Below are 25,406 nucleotides of genomic sequence, written 5' to 3'. Positions count from 1 at the left end.
GAACTAATCCCTAATCATCGTGAGAAGTTCATGGTGTGCTATCCATTTGAAGGCCGCTGAATAATTTACAGGGTCATTGCAGGGCTATCTAAACTCCAACAGCATTGCTAGAGAAACAAGGCAGGTCAGGCAGCATTTATGGAGGGAAAAACAGTTTAGATTTCAAGCCCAGCATGAAGGTGAGTCACACTGGACTTGAAATGCTCATTTTTTTTCTCTCCACAGATGCTGCCTGATCTGCAGAGTTTCTCCAGGTACTTCCTGTTTTTGTTTTGATTTTTAGCATTTTGCTGTGTGAAAGCCACTGCTCATGAAGGTTACTGCAACTATTCTCTTTAAGTGTAGGAATCAACAGGGCTTGCTTGTGTCAAAGAAAAGCACATCTGGGATAACTGGAAGAGTGTCTTGCGTATTTGATTATATGTTAAAAACTACTCATATGATACATTGGTATGATCAATACTGTGACAGAGACATTGAGGAGGACTTGATGTAAGGTGTCACTCCTTTGAGATCCTCATAAGTCCATTTGAAATGCAGGGTGATGCTTATGACACTCCTTGGTTTTAACCCTTTCAGACCCAAATACAATAACGGGCTCCTGTTAGTTTCTACATTGTTCTTTCCTCATTGCATTTGGCTCTGTCCTTTCACTTGTAAATGCCACCACTATGGGAAGGGGCTCACTGGGTCTAACTCGTTCCATTGCACTGTACAGCACTTTCACCCACAATCACGAGCCGGTGTCAGAGATTCTGTTGCAGATTCTGGCTGAGGAAGAGACGCTGTTAATAATAGCAGTCTGTTAGCGAGTATTACAAATCTGTTCAGTCGGAATATCTTCGAAAGGTCATGTTGTTTTTATTTCTCTTTCACAGGATGTGGGTATCACTGGTTAGGTCAGCACTCTTTGATTTTATTTTTATTCGTTCAAAGATTGTGAGTTTGTATCTGGGCCAGCATTTATTACCCATCCCTACCTGCCTTGAATAATCTAATTTTGAAAACAATTGGACACTCTGACTCAACATTTGGTAAATTATTGGACAGAGTATATTGTAGCAGCTGATTTACAATTACTTTATCATTGATCTCATAATTTTATACTACCGCTTGCTTTTCGTAGCACCACTATGGTAGTAAATAGAATAGTGAAGGATGATTTAATTGAAGCTTGTAAGATCCTGAATGGTCTTAATAAAGTGAATGTGGAAAAGATGGTTAGTCTTACGGATGCGTCTGGACCTGGGGACACAGTTTAAAAATCAGGATCACACTTTTAGGAGAGATTTGAGGGAAAGCTTTTATCTCTGAGGTTGTGTAACTTTGGAACTCCCTGACTCAGAATGTGCGGAACCTTCACCTTGGTCTTATAGATTTATTTTATTCTAATTAACCTGTTCTGATTTTATTACACACATCTGGAGCAGGTGGGACTTGAACTCAATACTCCTGACCCGGAGATATGGACACCAGGTAGGCTGTAGACCAAGTGCAGGTGTAGTTGGTGCTTGTTAGTCAGCATAGACATGGTAGGGAAAAAGTGAGGACTGCAGATGCTGGAGATCAGAGCTGAAAATGTGTTGCTGGAAAAGCGCAGCAGGTCAGGCAGCATCAAAGGAGCAGGAGAATCGATGTTTCGGGCATAGGCCTTCCTGAAGAAGGGCTTATGCCTGAAACGTCGATTCTCCTGCTCCTTGGATGCTGCCTGACCTGCTGCGCTTTTCCAGCAACACATTTTCAGCATAGACATGGTAGGCCAACGGAACTGTTTCTACACTGTATGATTCTATGACTGCCACTGCACCACAAGACCCCTCATCCATGGTTTTATATTCATTAACAATGTGACCAGAATCACTAAATACCCAAGGATACTTGGTGATCACATTGCCTTATGTTGTGGGTTTCACTTCTTTGAGAAAAATCTTGTTTCAATTTAAATTTAATGCTTTTAAACAGTTCTTTCCAAACAATGTTTGCTTCTGACCATTCATTACCCAATTGGGGAATTTGCCTTGCCCATTGAACAAGGACTAGAGCTATCACCTGTCCATTATAAGAATTTTCATATCTTGTCACCAAGTCATACTTGTTTCTGCATTCATGGCTGAATCCCTGTCACCCCAGTTCATATCTGTCAACTAGGGCTCCCTGATTGGACAGGATTAACAGCCCCAGTCAGGGAACTCATATTCTAAAATATAGTCTAAAATAGACCAATAGCCCTATGTTAACTTCCATGTCTGCTGGGTTTTCCTCCAATGTTGCTTGACAGCGATGCCCTATGTATTTCCATTAGGAGAACGTGAGGACTGCAGATGCTGGAGATCAGAGTTGAGAGTGTGGTGCTGAAAAAGCACAGCAGGTCAGGCAGCATCCGAGGAGCAGGAAAATCGACATCTCGGGAATCGGCTTATGTGTTTCCTTTGGACATACTTGTCCATTTATTGCATGGGCTTCAACTGATCCCTCATTCACCTACTGCAGGTCGACAAGCATCTGCAGTGACTGTTGTTTCCTTCCACCAGCTTTTTCTCCATGTTACTTTTTCTCCATGTGTTGGCAAGTTGACTTCCTTCTTATGCTGATAATGATGCCATTGAACCCTGACTCTGGATGTTCACACTCCATGTATCTGAAGCAGTTAAAAATAGACTTCCTTTTCATTGTCCCATTTTCAAATGCAAAATCATTTAACTCAATTATTTGTCTTCCCAGCAATACCAATCTTTGTGCCTATTTTTCCTGGCCTCCCTAACCACATTATCATGTTCATTTGTGTCATTTCACTTCCACATCGTTTTAAATTGAGGATAACTGTTTTTGTTGTCCTTGTCTCAGTACTGACCTTCTTTCCCACACTGATCTTTTATCCTAATAGATTTCTTTTAGATAATTGATCATACGGTTGGAAATCAGTCCCAAGTTCATTTATCTTTCAACTTCAAAGCAGACAGAAAATCTCCTCTGTTCTTGCAGTTGTATCATGCTACCTTCACAAATAAACAATTTTGAGTCCAGCATTGGTCTAAATGTCTGTAAAGGGCTTGTAACTGCTTACGTTAGTGTCTTCAGCTTACACTGCTGCAGCGTATTTAATTCACAGAATCACAGCACAGAATAAGACCATTAAATTCATTCAGACTGTCCCAATCTGTATCATGAATTAATCTTATTTCTTGCCATTTAGGGGATATGTGCTTTGCCAGCTCAGCCAGTATTTAATGCCCATCCTTAAGTGCTATCGAAAAGATAGTGAAGAGTTGCTTTTTGGAACCACTCCAGTACACTCAGTGTAGGTAGACCAACAGCATCATTAAGGAGGGAGTTGCAGATTTTTGTCCTTCCAGGTGGAAGTAGTCACGGATTTGGAAAGCACTATCTAAGGAGCCTTGTGAATTCCTGCAATATATTTTGGTGCTGGCACACACTGCTGCTACTGAGCATCAGTGGTGGACAGAATGAATGCTTGTGGATGTGGTGACAATCAAGTGGACTGCTGGATGGGGTCAAAGCTTCTTGAGTTTTGTTTGAACTACACTCAACCAAGCAAGTGCGGTGTATTCCATCAGGCTTTAGGAACTCAGTAAGTGTGTTACTTACAGCAATATTCCTAGCATCTGACTTGGTCTTGTAGCCATTGTATTTATATGGCTCAACCAAATCAGCTTCTCGGGTCAATGGTAGCCAAGAGATCCTGATGGGAGGGAAGCAGTTGTATACCATTGTATATCAAGGAATGATGGTTAGATTCTCAACTGTTAGAAATGTTCATTGCTTGACTTAGTGTCATGTGTTTGTTATTTGCCATTTTTCAGCTCAAACTTGGATGTTGTCCATGTTTTGCTGCATTTGAACATGGACTACTTCAGTTATGAATGATGCTGAACATTATTCAGTTATCAATGAAAATCTTTAACTTCTGAAGTTATGATGAAGAGAAGGTAATTGAAGAAGCAGCTGAAGATGATTGGTCCCAAGATTCTCCACATCTCTATTGTGCACAAAATATAAACTTGAGGCAATTTGGCTTAACATGTCTACTGGAGCGCAGAACATAAAACATAGAACCATACAGCACATGAACAGACCCTTTGGCTTGCCATGTCTGTGCTCACTATGATGCCATTCCAAACTAATCCCTCTGCCTGTACATAGTCCTTATTCCTTTATATCCTACCTGTCTATGAGCCTGTCCAAATGCCTGTTAAACACTGCTATCATTTCTGTTTCAATGACCTCCCTTTGCAGTGTATTCCAAGTACCTGCCACCATCTGAGTAAAAATCTTGCCTTGCACATCTCCCTTACATTTTCCACTCTCACCTTAAACCCGTGCTCCCTAGACTCTGACTATCCGCCCTATCCCGATCCCTCTCATAATTTTATATTCTTTTATTAGATTTCCCTCAGCCTCCAATGCTCTAGCAAAACCAATCCAAGTTTGTCAAACCTTTCCTTATAGCAAATACACTCCAGTGTAGGCAGCATTCTGGTAAACCTCTTTTGCACCCTGTCCAAAGCCTCCACACCATTTGTATAGTGTAATGACCAGAACTGCACAAAATACTCCAAATGTGGCCTAACTAAAATTTTAGACAGGGCAAAAGTGAGGACTGCAGATGCTGGAGATCAGAGTCAAGATTAGATTGGTGCTAGAAAAGCACAGCAGGACAGGCAGCATCCGAGGAGCAGGAAAATTGATGTTTCGGGAAAAAGCCCTTCATCGGGAATGAGGCTGGGAGCCTCCGGGGTGGAGAGATAAATGGGAGGAGGGTGGGGCTGGGGTGAAGGTGGCTAAGAGTGCAATAGGTGGATGAAGGTAGGGATGAAGATGATGGGTCGGAGAGGTGGGAAGGAAGATTGGCAAGTAGGACAGGTCCTGAGGATGGTGCTGAGCTGGAAGCTTGGAACTGGGGTAAGGTGGGGGGGGGGGGGGAAATGAGGAAACTGGTGAAATCCGAGTTCATTTGAAGTGTTCTGAGGCGGAAGATGAGGCGTTCTTCCTCCAGGCATCAGGTGGTGAGGGAGCGGTGGTGGAGGAGGCCCAGGATCTGCATGTCCTCGGCAGACTGGGAGGGGGAGTTGAAATGTTCAGCCATGGGGTGGTGGGGTTCTTTGGTGCGGGTGTCCTGGAGGTGTTCCCTAAAGCATTCTGCAAGAAGGTGTCCAGTCTCCCCAGTATAGAGGAGACCGCAATGGGAGCAATGGATACAATAAATGACATTTGTGGATGTGCAGGTAAAACTTTGATGGATGTGGAAGGGACTTTTGGGGCCTTAGATGGAGGTGAGGGGGGAGTTGTGGGCGCAGGTTTTGCAATTCCTGTGGTGGCAGATGAAGGTGCCAGGAGGGGAGGATGTGTTGTTGGGGGGCCTGGACCTCACCAGGAAGTCATGGAGGGAACAATCTTTGTGGAAAGCAGATAGGGGTAGGGAGGGAAATATATCCCTGGTTGTGGGGTCCGTTTGGAGGTGGTGGAAATGGCGGAGGATGATGCGACTTATGCAGAGCTTAGTGGGGTTGAAAGTGAGGACCAGGGGGGTTCTGTCCTTGTTGCGGTTGGAGGGGTGGGGTCTGAGGGTGGAGGTGCAGGATTGGCACCTTCCACTGATGAAGGGCTTTTGCTGAAACATTGATTTTCCTGCTCCTCAAATTCTGCCTGACCTGCTATGTTTCCCCAGCACTACTCTAATCAAGCCAATTTTTTTATCCAACTTACCAATTTAACATAGATCCCATGTGACTTAATCTGCTGGACAAGCCATGCTGGACCTTGTCAAAGGTTTTAGTAAAGGCCATGTAGACAACATCCACTACCTTACCCATCACTTCCTCCAAAAACTCCATCAAATTTGTGAGACAAGACCTCCCCTGCATGAAGCCATGCTGACCATCCCTAATAGGTCCATTCTTTTCCAAATATGTGTAAATCCTGTCCCTATAAATCTTCTTTAATAATTTACCTTCAAGGATGTAAGGCTCAGTGGTCTATAATTTCATGGATTATCCCTATTTCCCTCCTTAAACAAAGAAGCAACAGTAGTTATTCTCCAGTCTTCTGGGACCTCCCCTGTGGCTTAAGAGGATACAAAGATCTCTGTCAAAGCCCCAGCCATCAACCCCTTGCCTCCTTCAGTATCCTGGGATAGATCCCATCAGGCCCTGGGGACTTAACTACTTTAAAGAGTTTCAAGACGCTCAACATGTCCATCTTCTTAAAATCAACTGGCCCTTCAACATACCTTTTCCTAATCTCCTCATCATCCATATCCTTCTCACTGGTGAATACTAATGTGAAGTACTCACTCACTTTCTCCAGCTCCTTTGCCGTGGAGTAGACTACCCTTTCCCAAGCTGCCTTCTTACTCCTAAAGTAGTTAGCTATGCTTGATTTTTGTTTAGATATTGTGATCATACCATATTAAAGGTTAAATTATTTTCTTTTTTCAGGATGCTTCGAGTGTTGCATCAAGTGCCTGGGTGGTATTCCGTACGCATCGCTGATTGCCACAATCCTACTGTATGCTGGGGTGGCACTGTTCTGTGGCTGCGGCCATGAAGCCCTCTCTGGGACAGTCACAATCCTGCAGAATAACTTTGAGGTGGTAAAAGGTGCTGGAGACGCCTTAGATGTTTTCACTATGTAAGTAATCCTGCTTCTTATCTATTCTATGGTCTTGGTGCTGCAAAGGCCTCAGATTCATCAGGTCAATGGCAGCTCTTTCTTGGCTCTGAGTGAGGAGAGCTTGTGCAATATTAATGCCATTGGTCTAGTAATCCAGAACTCCAAACTATCTATTCTGAGAGCATTGGTTCAAGTTCCACCAATGGCATGTGGTGACATCCGAATTCAGTAAAAGTCTGGAATTTGTAAGTGAGCATAGTGGTGACTATGGCAACCACTGCCAATTGCCATTCAAACCCAGCTAGTTCACTCATGTTACCATCTTGACCTGTTCTGGCCTATATGTGACTCCAGGCCCACAACAATGTGGTTGACTCTTAACTGCCCTCTGGGTGGTTAGGGATGGGCATTAAATTCTGGCCTCATGAGCAATGTACATGTTTCTATTTTAAAGAAAAAAAAACAAGGATGTGGGTTCAAGATTTCTTTTCTTCGGGGATTTGAGCATATCATTCTGACTCATAAAGCAGCACTGACCAGAGGTACAAAACCCTGGATATGTTAAATGAGGGTCTGTCTGCATTAATTCAAAGAAGAATGGCTAATTATTCACTGTTGGCCTAGTACTCATCCCTAAGTCAACATCATCAGGACAGATTATCAGACCAGATCAGAGTGGTGCTGGAAAAGCACAGAAGGTCAGGCAGCATCCGAGGAGCTGGATAATTGATGTTTCGGGCAAAAGCCCTTCATCAGGAATAGAGGCAGGAAGCCTCCAGATCTCTCCACACTGGAGGCTTCCTGCCTCTATTCCTGTTGAAGGGCTTTTGCCCGAAATATCGATTTTCCTGCTCCTCAGATGCTGCCTGACCTGCTGTGCTTTTTCAGAACCACTCTGATCTAAACTCTGGTTTCCAGCATCTGTAGTCCTCACTTTTGCCTAGATTATCAGATCAGTCCAACAGTAGTTCAAACATGCTTAACTTCTGAAAAGATAGGGAGTTGGTGGGGTGTTGTGATAATGCCACTGTGCCAGTAATCCTGAACCCCAAATTAATGTTCTGAAGGCAAGGGTTTAAACTCCACCATGGTAGATGGTGAAATCTGAATGCAATAGCATTCTGGCAGAAAAACCTAACGTAATGGTGACCATTCTCAATTGTTGTTTAAAACCCATCTGGTTCATTAATGTCCTTTAGGGGATGAAATCTGCCATCTTTACCTGGTCTGGCCTTCATGTAGCTCGAGACCAACATCAAAGTGGTTGACTCTTAACTGGCCTATAGATGATTAGGAATTACATAAAGTCAGCAGTCACACAATACCAGGTTATTGTCCAACAGGTTTACTTGAAATCACAAACTTTTGGAGCACTGCTCTTCGTCAGGTGAAATGACCTAATGAAGGAGCAGTACTTTGAAAGCTTGTAATTTCAAATAAACCTGTTGGACCATAACTGGGTGCCATACAACTTTTGGCTTTGTCCACCCCAATCCGAAACCATAGCACCTCCTTATCACGGAATTAGACAGATTGGGCAGAAAGTCCTGACCGAGCCATCAATGCCGACAGCCTATGAATTAATTTTTAAGCACATACACTAAAGCCATGAAAGAAGCTATCTAATGATAAATCTCACTATTGCTCTAATGGATTTCAGTTTTATACAAAACTGCTTGACGAAAAGTCAGTTAATACTGTCTTAACAGTAGTTTGCGCTTTGAGCTGTTTAATTTCTTTCAGGTATTCAGTTCAGGAAAAGATTACAACACAAACCATATTGTTACCGCACGAGCTGAAAGCTGCTCTCAACATACAGCCCAATAGGTCTTAGGTTTACAGGTTTAGTTGATACCTTCCAAGGGAGTTTTGGGCACAATGATAAGACTGATGTCTCAGAGTCCTGGAGATGGGAAATCAATCAAGGTTACTTCATGTGACCACAGTTCCTAAGATCTATTGGAGTCAGAATAGGGATTGATGTTATGACATGCTTCTATGCCTCTCTGATAATCACTGTTTAAATATCAAACTGTTGTTCTGACACGTGAGATGGCAGAAGGCAACTGGTTCCTGGGGAATTATCTCCTCAGCGATAGTCTATATCATTTTGAGAAGAAGAGGAATAAAACAGTCTTATAAATAAGCTGAATGTGAACAATTGATTTGCCGAATTATTAAACAAGATCTTCTCTCAAACTAACAGCAAAGTGCAATTTCTGAAGACCACCTACATCTCTGAGAAGATAGATACAAGGCCATTATGTTAATGGACACCTGTGAAGAGTCATAGAGCCATAGAGATGTACAGCACGGAAACAGAACCTTCGGTCCAGCTCGTCCATGCCGACCACATATCCCAATCAAATCTAGTCCCATCTGCCAGCACCTGGCCCATATCCCTCCAAACCCTTCCTATTCATATACCCATCCAAATGCCTCTTAAATGTTGCAATTGTACTAGCCTCCACCACTTCCTCTGATAGGTCATTCCATGCATGTACCACCCTCTGCGTGAAAAAGTTGGCCCTTGGGTCTCTTTTATATCTTTCCCCTCTCAACCTAAACCTATGCCCTCTAGTTCTGGCCCCCCCCAACCCAGGGAAGAGACTTTGTCCATTTATTCTATCCATGCCTTTCATGATTTTATAAACCTCTATAAGGTCACTTTTAATAGAGGGATCGAGTTCGGGAACCATGAGGTTATGCTACAGCTGTACAAAACTCTGGTGCGGCCGCACTTGGAGTATTGTGTACAGTTCTGGTCATTGCATTATCAGAAGGATGTGGAAGCTTTGGAAAGGGGGCAGAGGAAATTTACTGGGATGTTGCCTGTTATGGAGGGAAGGTCTTATGAGGAAAGGCTGAGTGACTTGAGGTTGTTTTCGTTAGAGAGAAGAAGGTTGAGAGGTGACTTAATAGAGACATATAAAATTAACAGAGGGTTAGATAGGATGGACAGGGGAGAGCCTTTTTCCAAATATGGTGACAGCGAGCACAAGGAGGCATAGCTTTAAATTGAGGGGTGATGGATATAGGATCGATGTCAGAGGTAGTTCCTTTACTCAGAGAGTAGTAAGAGTTTGGAATGCTTTGCCTGCAACGGATGTAGATTCACCAACTTTAAGTACATTTAAGTCATCATTGGACAAGCATATGGACGTACATGGAATAGTGTAGGTTAGATGGGCTTCAGATTGGTATGACAGGTCGGCGCAACATTGAGGGCCGAAGGGCCTGTATTGCGCTGTAATGTTCTACATTCTATGTTCTATGTTCATCCTTCTGACGCTCCAGGGAAAACAGCCCTAGCCTATTCATCCTCTCCCTATAGCTCAAATCCTCCAAACCTGGCAACATCCTTGTAAATCTTTTCTGAACCCTTTCAAGTTTCACATGCAATATTCCAAAAAGTGGCCTAACCAATGTCCTGTACAGCCGCAACATGACCTCCCAACTCCTATATTCAATGCTCTGACCAACAAAGAAAAGCATATCAAATGCCTTCTCCACTATCCTATCCACTTGTGACTCCACTTTCAAGGAGCTATGAACCTGCACTCCAAGGTCTCTTTGTTCAGCAATGCTCCCTAGGATCTTACCATTAAGTGTATAAGTCCTGCTAAGATTTGCTTTCCCAAAATGCAGCACCTCACATTTATCTAAATTAAACTCCATCTGCCACTTCTCAACCATTGGCCCATCTGTTCAAGATCCCATTGTAATCTGAGGTAACCTTCTTTGCTGTCCACTAATTTTGGTGTCATCTGCAAACTTACCAACTATACCTCTTATGCTCACATACAAATCATTCATATAAATGACGAAAATTAGTGGACCCAGAACCGATCCTTACGGCATTCCACTGGTCACAGGACTCCAGTCTGAAAATCAACCCTCCACCACCACCCTCTGCCTTCTACCTTTTGAGCCAGTTCTGCATCCAAATGGCTAGTTCTCCCTGTATTCCATGAGATCCAACCTTGTTCACCAGTCTCCCATGGGGAGCCTTGTCAAACACCTTACTAAAGTCCATATAGATCATATCCACTGCTCTACCCTCATCAATCCTCTTTGTTACTTCCTCAAAAAACTCAATCAAGTTTATGAGACATGATTCCCATGCATAAAGCCATGTTGACTATCCCTAATCAGTCCTTGCCTTTCCAAATATATGTACATCTTGTCCCTCAGGATTCCCTCCAACAACTTGCCCACCACTGATGTAGGCTCACTGGTCTATAATTCCCTGGCTTGTCCTTACTACCCTTCTTAAACAGTGGCACCACGTTAGCCAACCTCTAGTCTTCTGGCACCTCACCTGTGACTATCGATGATACAAATATCTCAGCAAGGGGCCCAGCTTCCCACAGAGTTCCAGGGTACACCTGATCAGGTCCTGGGGATTTATCCACTTTTTTCCTCCTCTGCAATACGGACTTGGGCTTTCAACTTGGAATTTGTAGCTGAAGATGTAGCACAGTATAAAAATCCTAGATTGATAAGCAATTTACTTAAAAACTTACTTGATACCTTAAAAACAAATCAATACATTTTAGAACAAGTTTTCTGTCCTTTACCTACTGTGAGAGAAGTGTTGCGCTGAAAAAAGCATAACAGCATCCGAAGAGCAGGAGAGTTGATGTTTCAGGCATAAGGATACTACCTTTCCAGCATCACGCTTTTTGACTCTGATCTCTGGCATCTGCAGTCCTCACTTTCTCCTACTGTGAGAGAACCAGAGTGAGAGCACAAATCTCCATACACACATATGTGATGGAAAAAATATGACTTCCCACTTGTTTTAGAGTAATGTCAGTGTCGGCATTAGAAGATAAAATCCAGAATAACAAACAGCTTTGTGCTTTCATCCTCTATGTGCACTGAAATTATATTGTTTTCTGTATTGATGTTAGATATGCTAAAGCCAGGACAGAAATGAACCAATCATATCCTCATATCTTTTTTACCAATCAGTTAGATCACAACAGATCTCTATCTTAAATCCATCTGCCTGCCTTTGGCTCTATATCTTACTATTTTTGCATAAAACTCTATCGCTGTGAATTTGGAATTTTTAAGTGACTCACTCTACCCACAAGCCTGAAAAGTCTTTTGGTGGAGGCAGTGATTTTCAGATTTGCACTCACCGTTGTGTGGAGCAATGCTTCCTGGTTACAGCCCGGAATGATTTAGCTCAATTTTTAGGGTTGTTCCCTTTTGTTTGAGACTTTCCTGCCTGAAGAAATAGTTTCTATCTATTATACCCCTTCAATCCCTGAAATTTCCTCAAACGTCTCGATTTCAGTCATCCTTCTATGCTCAAAGGAATGTACACTTCTCCCCACAATGTTAAGCAAGGCATCGTTGTACTGAACTCATGTCACATCCTGCCCTGAAGTGAATATATTCTTTCTGAGATGTCATGTCTAGAACTGAATATCATGCTGTAAATAGGGACACACCCATCATCTCCAATCTACAACTTCAAAGGAACACAGACATCTGTCACCATGAGGAGAAAGAGAGAAACAATTTGGTTCCCAATAGTTGGAGGGTAACTCTCCACACTTGTAGGGTATCATTAACATACGTGACCTCCATAAAGTACAGCAACTGGTTCCTCAGAAGATAAAGCCAGTAAGAACTGGCAAGTGAGACATATTGGAAAGACTCATCCTGTACTTTCAAACCGGCCCTATCTCTCTGATACATTCATTTCCAGAATTTCTGCCTTTTCCTCTCTTGTGCAGGAATTGAACCTGCACCATTAGCGTCATTTCGCAATACTGTCTTTCCAACTGAGCTAACCACCCTGAGGGACTTGATATATGTGTAACATAATAGCAAGTCTTATCTGTGAATACCAAGTGGAACTAAATTGAACACTCTTGATCCATTGTGTATCACTTACTTTGTGAATGCTGTTCATTTAATTCAGTTAAATCAATTCAATGAGATAAACTCTTGGATTCTGTTTCCCCATCCACAGGAATTCAAACAATCAATCGACACAGTGAGGGTATTATTTTCTTTCATTCATGGGTTGTGGACTCAGTGACAGGGGCCAGCATTTATTGTCCATCTCAGTATTCCCTTGAGAGGGTATTGGCAAGCTGTCTTCTTGAACTGCGGTGTTCATTTGGTGTAGGAACATTGTCAATGCCTTTAGGGAGGAAGTTCTAGGCTGGAAGAAGCTGGATCAAGGCAATGGAAGAACATTGTGGTCTGAATAATAGCATTTTGTGCTCATTGATTGAACAGTTTAATCATTTGATTTTGATCTTTGCAATTTGCTGACGCAATCTGAACATTTTTGAGTACTTTTTAAATCTGTTTAACAAAGGTAATAACAGGGGATCCAGTTGTGTAGGTTGGAGTGCTGATTAAGAACATAGGTACTCAATAATACTTTGTTTCCTTTTGACATCCGGTATACCAGAAAATCGTGGGTTCAAAACTTCATGCTAGAACATGAGAATATAATTCTGTGCATTGCTGAAGGATTCTGGTAGTTCCAGAAAGCTGGTGCTGTCCACATGAGAAATTGATGCCCTTTCTGGTGTTTCAAATAATGGCCACATTATTTGAAGCAGAACAGTGAAATAACTCCACAGGGGCCGGTATCCCATATCAAGTCATCCTTTATTTACATATGCATAATATGTGACACTGAATCAGCTTCCTCAGAGCCAGCACTCAGAATGAACAGAACCTCTGACCCACCTGTTTGTATCTGTCAGCCATGGCTCCCTGAATGGACCAAATTAACAGCCCCAATCAGGGAACTCATATTCTGTGCAGTCCATCTGGCTGACCTTGTTATAATCAATACAGAAAGGACAAAGTCAATTGAAAATTTTGAAAAGGAAAATTTAAGACTTTTTAAGCTTGAAGATTTCTTTAGACCCAAGGCAGGCAAATGGAGGCAGGCCATCTATTGACCCGAGAAGTGCACTTACAGGCATTGAGCTGTACAGCAAGGAAACAGTCCCTTCAGTCCATGACATCCATGCCAGCCAGATATCCAAAATTAATCTAGTCCCGCTTATCAGCAGTTGGCCCATATCCCTCTAAACCCTTCCTATTCATGTACCCATCCTGATGCCTTTTAAATGTTGTAACTATACCAGCCTGCACTACTTCCTCTGGCAACTCATTTCACCCTCTCCATGAAAAAGCTGCCCCTTAGGCCCCTTTTAAAATTTTCCCCTCTCACCCTAAACCTATGCCCTCTAGTTCTGGACTCACCCACCCCAGAGAAAAGCCCGTGTCTATTTACCCTATCCATGCCCCTCATGATTTTGTAAACCTCTATAAGGCAACCTCTGATGCTCCAGGAAAAACAGCCTCAGATTATTCAGCCTTTCCCTATAGCTTAAAACCTCCAACCCTGACAACATCCTTGTAAATCTTTTCTGAACCCTTTCAAGTTTCACAACATCATTCCTATCAGAAGGAGATCAGAATTGCACACAATATTCCAAAAGTGGCCTAACCAATGTCCTGTACAGCTACAACGTGACTTCCCAACTCCTGTACTCAATACTCTGACCAATGAAGGAAAGCATACCAAACACCTTCTTCACTATCCTATCTACCTACGACTTCACTTTGAAGGAGCTATGAACCTGCACTCCAAGGTCTCTTTGTTCAGCAACACTCTCCAGGATCTTACCATGAAGTGTATAAGTCCTACCCTGATTTGCCTTTCCAAGATGCAGCATCTAATATTTATCTAAATTCAACTCCATCTGCCACTCCTCAGCCCATTGGCCCATCCAGTCAAGATCCTGTTGTACTCTGCAGCAACCTTCTTGCCTGTCCATCACACTTTCAATTTTGGTATCATCTTACTTACTAACTAACTATATCTCCTGTGTTCACATCCAAATCATTTATTATCAGTACTGTTACAAAGGTCATCAGTTTGAAACTTTAATTCTTGATGAACCAGTAGCCTGTGGTCTTTATATGAAAGGAAATAGTGCAATTTTCAGATTAGACCACCTGAATTGCCTATCTTTGTTTATGGATGATGATATCATTCTAATGTATTACGCATGATCTTGCAAGATGGATGGCTCAAAAATACATTAAAGTTAATTCTGTTAATGAAAGCTTTTTCATGCCTGCCCTAATAAACTCTGATAATGCTCTTAACTATGCTGAACAAGGACATTGTTGGCAATACTCAAGTCCTGTTATACTAAATGACTAGTCATATTCCTGGTGATGGTCTTGCTTAATTTGTCAAGCTGCCTGACATCCTGAAGCACTATCCGAGCAGGCGAAACATCCTGTATTCGATGCATATGTTTCTTCCTCTCAGCCTCTTTTGCGGTTGTATTTTCGAGTTGGCATTTCAATTTTCACAAATGACTGAATGCTTTTATGTGTTTTTTGAAAGAACCAGGCTCCGAACTGTCTGTATGTTGATGTGTGGGCTCGAAAGAGCCTGGTTTATCAACAAAGTAAAACTAAATATGCTTTATTTATTTATTTATCAGAATTGGGTGTTACTATTTAATTCTCATCCCTTTTTGCCTTGTGCTTGAGACACTTTCTTCAACCACTACAGTTTGCATTGTGAAATACCCACAGAGCCATTATTTTATAATTTTATGATTGAGTGTTTCCCATAGTGGAAATTTATAGCTCATGAACTCGTTATGCATGAACGTAAATATTTTACTGCATATGAGGGAAAGGCTGATTCAGAGGGTAGTGAATGAGCTCTGGTCTTCTGTTGAAGACACGGTTAAATTATTCTAAAATCTATCATGCCACTGATGCAGTGTAACAGCAGGCTAACAGGTCTGGTAATGTTTTTGATGGATGTGAAGAAACCTTTGAAGACCAATATTGTTTTGCCAGCCCGATCATGACAGAAAATGAAGGTTGTTTGCTTCTTCCTCCAGACCACTTGACTAAATTAGCAAAATCTGAACGAGAAAGCAGATCTAACTTTCATCTGAAGAGGAAATGATGAATGAGTCCCAAGTTATTATGGCTTTGAAAGAAAGTTTGCTTCTATTTCCCTTGACTACAGATTAAACCTCCATCTTAAATGGAAGGAAACATACTCCCTTGTTTAAATGTTAGCTTCCTATCTTCCGTGCTCATTAAAAATAACTTTTTGGCTTGGGGAAAAGTATTTCCAAAGGCAGAGGGATAGGATGGGTTCTAAATCATTTGATGTACTCACCTTGACTCCCCAAAGCCTGTCCACCATCAACAAAGCACAAGTCAGGAGTGTGATGGAAGACTTCCCACTTACCTGGGATTAATGCAGTTCCAACAACACCTTAGAGGCTTGATACCATCCAGGACAAAGCAGTCCACTTGATTGGCACCATATTCATAAGCATCCACTCCCTCCATTTCTGAGCTCAGTACTATCCACAAGATGCACTGCGGAAATTTGCCAAAGATCCTGAAACAGCTTCTTCCAAATCCATGACTGCTTCTATCTAGAACAACACGGGCAGCAGATAGATGGGAATACCACCAACTTCAAGTTCCCCTCCAAACCACTCACTATCCTGACTTGGAAATACATCACTGTTCCTTCACTGTCGCTGGGTCAAAATCCTGAAATTCCCTCCCTAATAGCATTGTAGATCAACCCAGACCAGGTGGATTGCAGCCTTTCAAGAAGGCAGCTCACCACCACTTTCTCAAGGGCAACTAGGGACGGGCAATAAATGCTGGCCAGCCAGCTACACCCAGATCACACAAATGAATAATAATTACAAAAATAAATTAATTCCTTTCTCTCTCTTCCTTTAGGTAAGAAACTGTGATTGATCAGTGAGAACTGAATGTGATAGAGCATGTTGGTGATGCCAGTACAAGTACTATAACCTCTGTGAAATAACATTCGTACACTTGTATCTGTAGGATTGATATCTTCAAGTATGTCATCTATGGTGTGGCTGCTGCCTTCTTTGTCTATGGCATTCTGCTGATGGTTGAAGGATTTTTCACAACTGGTGCAATTAAGGATCTTTATGGAGACTTCAAGATCACTACCTGTGGTCGATGCGTTAGTGGCTGGGTATGTATTGTTTTAGTAAAAATCTGAATTTTGATCCATACTGAACACATTTGAAAGCTGTTTGCATGTCACCTATACATGATGTTTGGCAAAGGCATTGGTTAAAATTCTTTCCTTGGTATCATGGGCTAATTGTCAAATGCCACTAGCATTTTTAGCTCACTCTAAGGATACAGTGAGTGCTACTAAGGCCAATGTTTATTGTCTATCACTAGATACCCTTGAGAAAGGTGGTTGTCAGCAATAAACCAGTTAAAGTACAGAAGTCCATGTGCTGTGGGTCCTCTTCCAGTACAGTCAGATAGGGAGTTTCACAATCTTAAAACAGTGACCCTGAAGAATAGCTTTTTATTGCAAAAATATACTTTATTCATTAGAAATCTTTATCTACATTCACAGGTGCCTAAAGTAGTACAGTCTTTGCATCTCAAAATAAAAACAAAACATTGGAATTTGACATTCCCTGTAGTTGCAACAAATCTTGAGGAAAAATGGTATGTATCCTAGTCCACTTCTGAATTGCCACTTGGCTCCAGACCTCATTAGAGCCTTGGGCCAGAGTCTGAGCACTAAAAGTCAAGTGTGAGTGACTGTCCTTGAAAGTAGCACTAAGCACAGATCGCAGCACCAAGGAGGTCAAGGAAAACTACAGCCATTGGAAATTGAGGTGATGAAAGGGGGAAAGAGGGGGAAGGAAAAGGTGTGAGGGCGGAGAAGGGCAGTTGATGATTTGTATAGACCTCACCCATTATTGTAATCAAGCCATTGTGAAGGAATGTGCTTGTTTGAGGCCAAGCATCTCAGTACCAGACATGAGTGCAGGAATTCCTTGCAACAGTACCTTGGGCGTGCCTTTAGAACATACAAGCATCTAAATTAGGAGTAGAAATAGAGCACATCGCAGCTCAAGCCTGCTCTACTATTCATATGACCGTGGCTGATATGATCATACACCCAACTTCACGTTCTCAGCTATCCCTAAGAATCTTTGACTCTGTATCAAAAATCCAATGACCCAACCAGCATCAATGTTGTTCCCTCTATCATATGGCCAGTTGTGTGGCTGTTTGCTGACAAATGTACAACATTCAGTTCAGTTAACAATTCCTCAGACAAGGAAGAAAGACCCAGACAAAATACTGGACCAGACACATAATTACAGGGACAACAAAAATAGATCAGAGGTTGGGAATTCTGTGTGAAATATTGCACCTCCTATGACTATAAGATGTGGGAGCAGAAGTGGGCCATTCAGCCCATTGAATCTTAGCTGCTATTTTTTGGGATGATGGCTGAAGTGGAAATTCTCAACTCCACATTCTTGCCTTTTTGCCATAACCTTTTAAAAATCTGTCGATCTCAGCCTTGAATATACTTAATGACTGAGCCTCAATAACCCTCTATGGTAAAGAATTACACAGATTCAAGTGAAGAAGTTCCTCCTTATCTCTGTCTTAAATGTGCAACCCCTTATTCTGAGACATGTCCTCTGATCCCACACTCTCTCAGAAAGGGAAACAACCTCCCTGCGATTTGTTCTGTGAAGCCCCTAAAAAAAACTTGTACATTCTAATGAGCCCATCTCTCACTCTTCTAAACACCATTGATTACAGACCCAACTACCTCAACCTCTCCTCATTAGATAGTAACCCCACATGTAGGAGCAATCTTGTGAACTTTCTCTGGATTGCCTCCAAAGTCAGTATTTATTTCCTTAGATAAGGGGCCTCAAACTGTTTACAGTATTCCAGCTATGTGGGCTGATGAGAATCTTATACAGTTTTAGCTCAACATTCCTGTTTTCTGCTCCATTCCCTTTGAAATAGAGGCTAGGCTAACATGTCATTCCTTCCTAATTTCCTGCTGAACTTGTGTGCTGTTTTTTTTTGTTATTTGTGCATAAGGGTTCCCAAGCACTCTGTACTGTAGCTTTCTACAATTTTTCTGCATTTATTGAATGAATATTCAGCTATTTTATTATTCCAAGCCAAGTGCATAAAATCGCATTTTCCCACCTTAAATTCCATTTGTTGAGTCTTTGCTAATCGCTTAACCTGTCCATATCCCTCGGTTGACTCTTTGTCTCATCCTCACCATTTGCCTTTCCACCTGTTGTTGTGTCATCTGCAAATGCAGCTACAGTACACTGTAATTAATATATATTGTAAATAATTGTAGACCCAACATTGGTCTCAGTGACACTCCATTAGTTTCACATTGCCCCCTTAGTGCAAGTCTCTGTCATCTTTTAATTAATCAATCTTCTTTCCATGTGAATGTACTACCTTCAACGCCATGTACTCTTACTTGGTAACCATGATCGCTGGTACCTTATCACGCATGTTCTGAAAATCCAAATACATTACTCTTCCCCCTTTATCTACACAATGTATTACCTCCTCAAAGGATTCTACTAAACTATTAGGCTTGCTTCTGTCCACAATACTTGTCCACCACCTACAAGGCATTAGTTAGGAGTATGATAGATTGCTCCCCACTTACCTGGATGAGTACAGCTCCAACAACACTCAAGAAGTTAAAAATCATTCAGAACAAAGTCCACTTGATCAGAATTCTAATCACCGCCCTGAGCATTCACTTCCTAACTATTCTTCAAGTTGCCTTTAACAATTAATCAAGGGTTACGTCAATAGAGTTCCAAACCTAGATACATAGATCATAAAATACTTATAGCAGAGAAGAAGGCTATTTAGCTCATCAAGTCTGAGCTGTCTTTCTGCAAGATGAACTGAACTAGTCTCACTGCTCTACCATTTTTCTGTGACTCTTCAAACCTTTTCTCTTTGTCTGTTTTCTGAATCTCTTTTGAAAGACACAGCAGATTCTGCTTTGACTGCTCCCTCAGGCATCGTGTTCCGGATCCTAGCCACCCTGGGCATGAAAAGGATTTTCCTCATGACACCTCTGGTTTTTCTTACCAATCAACAATCACTATCCAATGGTTCGCAGTCCTTCCGCCAAAATAACAGTTACAATTTCACCCCATCTACTCTATTCAAACCCCTAATGGTTTTGAACACCTTGATTAAATCTCCTCTCAACCTCGTCTTCTCTGCAGTCACCACTTCATCAACCTCTTAAGAAAAGCTGCAGGAGAATAGTTCCATCGATGAATAGTTCCACCTTAAGAAAGCTAGCCTTTATATCTATAGGACCGGAGAACAAGGATGCAGAACGTATACCGCAGTTATACAAAACTCTGGTTAGACCCTATAAGAAGTACTGTGAGCTTTATTCACACTTTAAGGAGTACAATATAGATGGACAAGAATGATACCTGGACCGCAAGGGTTAAGTTATGAGGAGCGATAATACAATTTAAACCTGTTTTCTCTAGAATTTAGAAAGTTAAGGGGTGATCTGATTGAAGATAATAACATCAAGATAATAACAGGAAAAAACAGGATAAAAAAAAAAATGATTTTCACAGCTTGAGGATTTTAGAACCAAGGGGCATAGTCTGAGAATTAGGGCCAGATCATTCAGGTGAGATGTTAGGAAGCATTTCTGCACACAGTGGGTGGTAGATGTTTGGAACTGTCTTCCACAAATGGCAGTGGATGCTGGATCAGCTATTAATTTTAATCTAAGAGGGATAATTTTTATTAAGCAGAAGTATGAAGGGATATGCGCCAAAGACTGTTAAATGGAGTTAGGGGCCAGATCAGCCATGATAACATCAAAACTTAAGAAATAGGAGCAGGATTAAAACCAAAGGAATTGTGGATACTGTAAATCTGAAGCAAACACAGGAATTGCTGGAAAAGCTCAGCAGGTCTGTCAGCATCTGTGAATAGAAATCAGAGTTAACATTTCAGGTTGAGTGACCCTTCCTCGGACCTTCCTCAGAAATATGACCAGGAGTAGGCCATCTGGTCCCTCGAGCCTGCTCCACCATTCAATAAGATCATGGCCAATCTTTTCATGGACTCAGCTCCACTTACCCGCCCCTGCTCAACACAAACCAGAATTCCTTTATTGTTCAAAAATCAATCCATTTTCACCTTAAAAACATTCAACAAAGTTGCCTCAACTGATTCATGGGGCAGGGAATTCCAGATTCACAAACCTTTGGGTGAAGAAATTGTTCCTCAACTCAATCCTAAATCTGCTCCCCCTTATTTTGATCTCATCGAATTTTGGAACAGACCCGATGGACTGAATGGTCTACTCCTGTTCCTATGTTCGTCTCCATCTGACAGAATCTCTCATCAATGGAACTATTTCCATGAATATTTTCTGCCTCTTCTCCAATGCCTTTACATCCATCCTAAAGTGCTGTGTTCAAAATGTTATCATTATTCCTTTGGAGATTGAATCAGTATTTTATAACTTCGTCATAAGTTCCTTATATCAGTGGTATGTTCTACTGTTTACAAAGCTCAGCTCCACATACGTTTTATTAACCACTATCTCAACCTGCGCTGCCAGGTTCAACAACCCAAACCAAGGTCCCACTGCTCCCACTTAGAATTAAATCCTCAAAACATATTCCTTCGTCTTCCTGCCAAAATGTATCACTTCACACACTGCTTTCAACTTCATCTTCCACATATCTGTTCCTTCCAGCCTCTTGCCTCATCTTTTCCCACTCTCCTCAGAATTTGCAATCCTACCAAGTACAGCAGGAGCATTGGAGTGTCAACACTTGAAAAGGGCAAGGTGGGGGTGGGGGGGGGGGGGGGGGTGCAATTGTGCGATAATTCTGATCAAATAATAAACACTCAGAAACTCTTCCAAACCCTAACACCATCAATGATAAAGTAGTTGGGGAATTAGCAATGCAAACATTGAACTTGGTCATCTATCAGAAATTACTGGAGGAACTCAGTGGGTCTGGCAGCATCGATGGTGAGAAAACAAAGTTTCAAGCTCAGTGACCCTTCGTCAGGACCAACTCTCAACAGCTGCTGCCAAACGCACTGAGTTTCTCCAGCAATTTCTCTTTCCATTTGTTTCAGATCTCCAGCATCTGCAGTTCTTTGTTTCATTGTACTCCTCTAGCTGCTTCTGTTATTATTGATAGAACATAACATGAAGCTGCCATTAAAATCCTGCTTCAGAAAAACTGCTCATTACTCATAGAGAACAAAAGACAAGGAACAATACAACACAGCAATAGGCCCTTTGGCCCTCCAAGCCTGCGCCGATTCCTCGTTCCTCATTCAATGTGTCATTCCATTTGTTTCAACACTGCTCTGTCTTTTGTGAAAAGGGACTCAAGCTATCCTGCCTTGTAACAGATTTAACAAAGCAAAACAAAAACAGAATCCCAGAAGACTACTCATTTCAGTCATGTAGCCTCTAAAGATTATTGCTGCAAGGCATAACCTGTTTTGATCACATCTTTGTAAGGGTATGGTGAAAATCTAAAGTAACAACCATTTGATACGTGACAGATTGTCCACTAGTATTGCCAGTAGTACACAGTGTCATCACCTGCCAAAGAGAAAATCATTGCCATTATTCAATCTTGGCAAAGGCACAGTACTTCAACTGACATCCTTCTATTCTCTGTCTATTCTTCTATTATTCACACCCTCTTTCACTGCATGCCTCATAATATTCCATTCCTGTTTGTTTGACCAGTTGTAGAACCTATCAGCTAGTCTCTGGGGGTACAACATTTAAGCTGCATTGCTTTTTTTCTGGCAATTCCCAGTTCATCAATACATACTATTGATTGAAATCAATAGAAGGAAACTGAGTAAGGGGCCCTTCAGCAAAAGCATTGTGCTGAAATTAAACACAAGAGTAAGGTCACCAATGAGACAAAGAAAGCAAAAGATTTTGCAGAATATGTAACAGTGCAACATGCCTGCAATACCTGATAAGTACTGAATTGCTCCCACAACAGCCAGACCTTTGAATACAGGAGTTAGGACACCATGTTACAGCTGTACAAGATATTGGCAAGACCACATTTGGAGTATTGTGTATAATTCTGATCAACGTGTTATAGGAAGGATGTTATTAAATTGGAAACGGTGCAAAAATTGATTAAGAGTCGGAGAATCATAGAGATGTACAACACGGAAACAGACCCTTCATGCCGACCAGATATCCCAACCCAAGCTAGTCCCACCTGACAGCACCAAGTCCATATCGCTCCAAGCCCTTTCTATTCATATACCCATCCAGATGCATTTTAGATGTTGCAATTGTACTAGCCTCCATCGCTTCCTCTGGCAACCCATTCCACACATGCACCAACCTCTGCATGAAAAAGTTGCCCCTTATGTCTCTTTTATATCTTTCCCCTCTCACCCTAAATCGATGCCTTCTAGTTCTGGACTCCCCACACCAGGGAAAAGACTTTGTCTATTTACCCAATCCGTGCCACTCATGATCTTATAAACCTCTATAAGGTCACCCATCAGCCTCCAACGCTTCAGGGAAAAGAGCCCTTGTCTCTTCAATCTCTCCCTATAGCTCAAATCCTCCAACCCTGACAACATTGTTGTAAATTTTTTCTGAACCTTTCCAAACTTCACAATATCGTTCCAATAGGAAGGAGACCAGAATTGCATGCAATATTCCAAAAGGGGCTTAACCAAAGTACTGTACAGCCGCAACATGACCTCCCAACTCTTGTACTCAATACTCTGACCAATAAAGGAAAGCATACCAAATGCCTTCTTCACTATCCTATCTACCTGTGACTCTACTTTCAAAGGGCTATGAACCTGCACTCCAAGGTCTCTCTGTTCAGCAGCACTCCCTAGGACCTTACCATTAAGTGTATAAATCTTGCTAAGATTTGCTTTCCCAAAATTCAGAACCTCTGTTTAATTTAAATTAAACTCCATCTGCCACTCCTCAGTCCATTGACTCATCTGGTCAAGATCCTGTTGTAATCTGAGGTAACTTTCTTCACTGTCCACTATGCCTCCAATTTTGGTGTCATCTGCAAACTTACTAACTATACCTCTCATGCTCACATACAAATCATTTATGTAAATGACAAAAAGTAGTGGACCCAGCACTGATCCTTGTGGCACTCCACTGGTCATAGGCCTTCAGTCTGAAAAACAACCCTCCGCCGCCACCCTCTGTCTTCAACCTTTGAGCCAATTCTGTATCCAAGTGGCTAGTTCTCCCTGTATTCCAAGAGATCTAACCTTGCTAACCAGTCTCCCATGGGGAACCTTGGATGTTCCTGAGACTGGAGGTTTGAATTATAAGGAGAAACTGGAGATTGAGCTTAAACCTTACAGAGGTTTATAAAATCATGAGGGGCATAGATACAGAGAATAGCCAAGGTTTTTTATTCCGAGGAGAAGGGAGTCGTAAACTAGAGGGCATAGGTTTAAGATGATAGAGAAAGATTTAAAAGGGACCTAAGGGCAACATTTTCATGCAGAGGGTGGTGCATGCATGGAATGAGCTGCCAGAGAGAGTGATGCAAGCTTGTACAGTCACAACATTTAAAAGGCAACTGGATGGGTACATGAATAGGAAGGGTTTAGAAGGCTATGGGCCAAATACTGGCAAATGGGACTAATTCAGTTTTGGAAATCTGAGGGTGTGGACAAGTCAGGCTGAAGAATCTGTTTCCATGCTGTGTAACTCTATGCCTCACTGGCAGCATGGAAGTGCAATACATTTTAAGAGCAACAGAAATCTCTTCTTTCAAATGGCCATGAATCTGTGGAATTCACTACACAAGAGAATGCCAAGACATTGAGAAAACTTAAGGAGGAGTTAGGTAGGTTTTTAATGAGGAGAAAGTGAGGACTACACATGCTCCACAGCGCATTCCATCTGACATGTTTTTGCCCACTCAGTTAATATATCCATATCCTTCCATTGACTTATTACACCATCCTCACCACTTGCCATCCCACCTATTTTAGTATCATCCACTAACTTGTGACAGTAAATTTACTTCTGTCATTCAAGTCATTGATATCTATTCTAATTAATTGTGGCCCCAGCACTAATCCTTGTGGCATTCTACTAACAACAGGTTGCCATCCTGAAGCCGACCCCTTTATCCTAACTCTCTGTCCTTTCTAATGCTTTATCTGAACACATTGGCTCTTGTCTTATTAAGTACAGCATATAAGGTACATGCTGTACCTTACTGGACACTTTTCGAAAAGTCGCAGATACATTTCTAACTATTCTGAGCTGTTTCTTACAGGATCTGGTTCTCTCACGACTCTTAAAGTCAACACTGCACTGATTGAGTCATCTCTATTTCTTGGTGCCTTCACATTTGCTTTGATGCAGCTTCCTTGACACGCACATCTTATATTTTACATCTTGTGATCATCAAGATAAACACAAGTGTGCCAAATTTGAGGGCGGCATGGTGTCTCAGTGGTTAGGGTGACATGGTGTCTCATTGGTTAGGGCGACATGGTTACTCATTGGTTAGCACTGCTGCCTCACAGCACCGAGGATCTGGGTTCAATTCCAGCCTAGGGCGACTATCTGTGTAGAGTTTGCACATTCTCCCCACGTGTCATGTGTTTCCCCTAGCTGCTCCAGTTTCCTCCCACAGACTAAGGATGTGCAGGTTAGGTGAATGCCCATAGTGTTCAGGGATGTGGAGGTTAGGTGCATTAATCAATGGAAATGTGAAGTGATAGTGGAATACTCTTTGGAGGGTTAGTTGGACTTGTTGAGCCAAGTACCCTGTTTCCAAACTATAGGGATTCTATGATATTTCAGGAGAGCAGGATGCTGA

General features: G+C 41.9%; 1 protein-coding gene across 1 annotated transcript in view; it reads left to right on the top strand.

Annotated features, from left to right (window-relative positions):
- Nucleotides 1-25,406, top strand: part of LOC122557223 (proteolipid protein DM beta) — a 230,267-nt gene that overhangs the window by 166,373 nt on the left and 38,488 nt on the right. The window contains exons 2-3 of the mRNA XM_043704677.1: nucleotides 6,456-6,648; nucleotides 16,534-16,690. Coding sequence (XP_043560612.1) covers nucleotides 6,456-6,648; nucleotides 16,534-16,690 — 350 coding nt within the window. The remainder of the gene's footprint in view (nucleotides 1-6,455; nucleotides 6,649-16,533; nucleotides 16,691-25,406) is intronic.

The sequence above is a fragment of the Chiloscyllium plagiosum genome, chromosome 2, assembly GCF_004010195.1.
Source record: "Chiloscyllium plagiosum isolate BGI_BamShark_2017 chromosome 2, ASM401019v2, whole genome shotgun sequence".
Classification (NCBI taxonomy): domain Eukaryota; kingdom Metazoa; phylum Chordata; class Chondrichthyes; order Orectolobiformes; family Hemiscylliidae; genus Chiloscyllium; species Chiloscyllium plagiosum.
The sequence above is the reverse complement of the archived record's forward strand: the minus strand, read 5'-3'. Positions and strand labels throughout refer to the sequence as shown.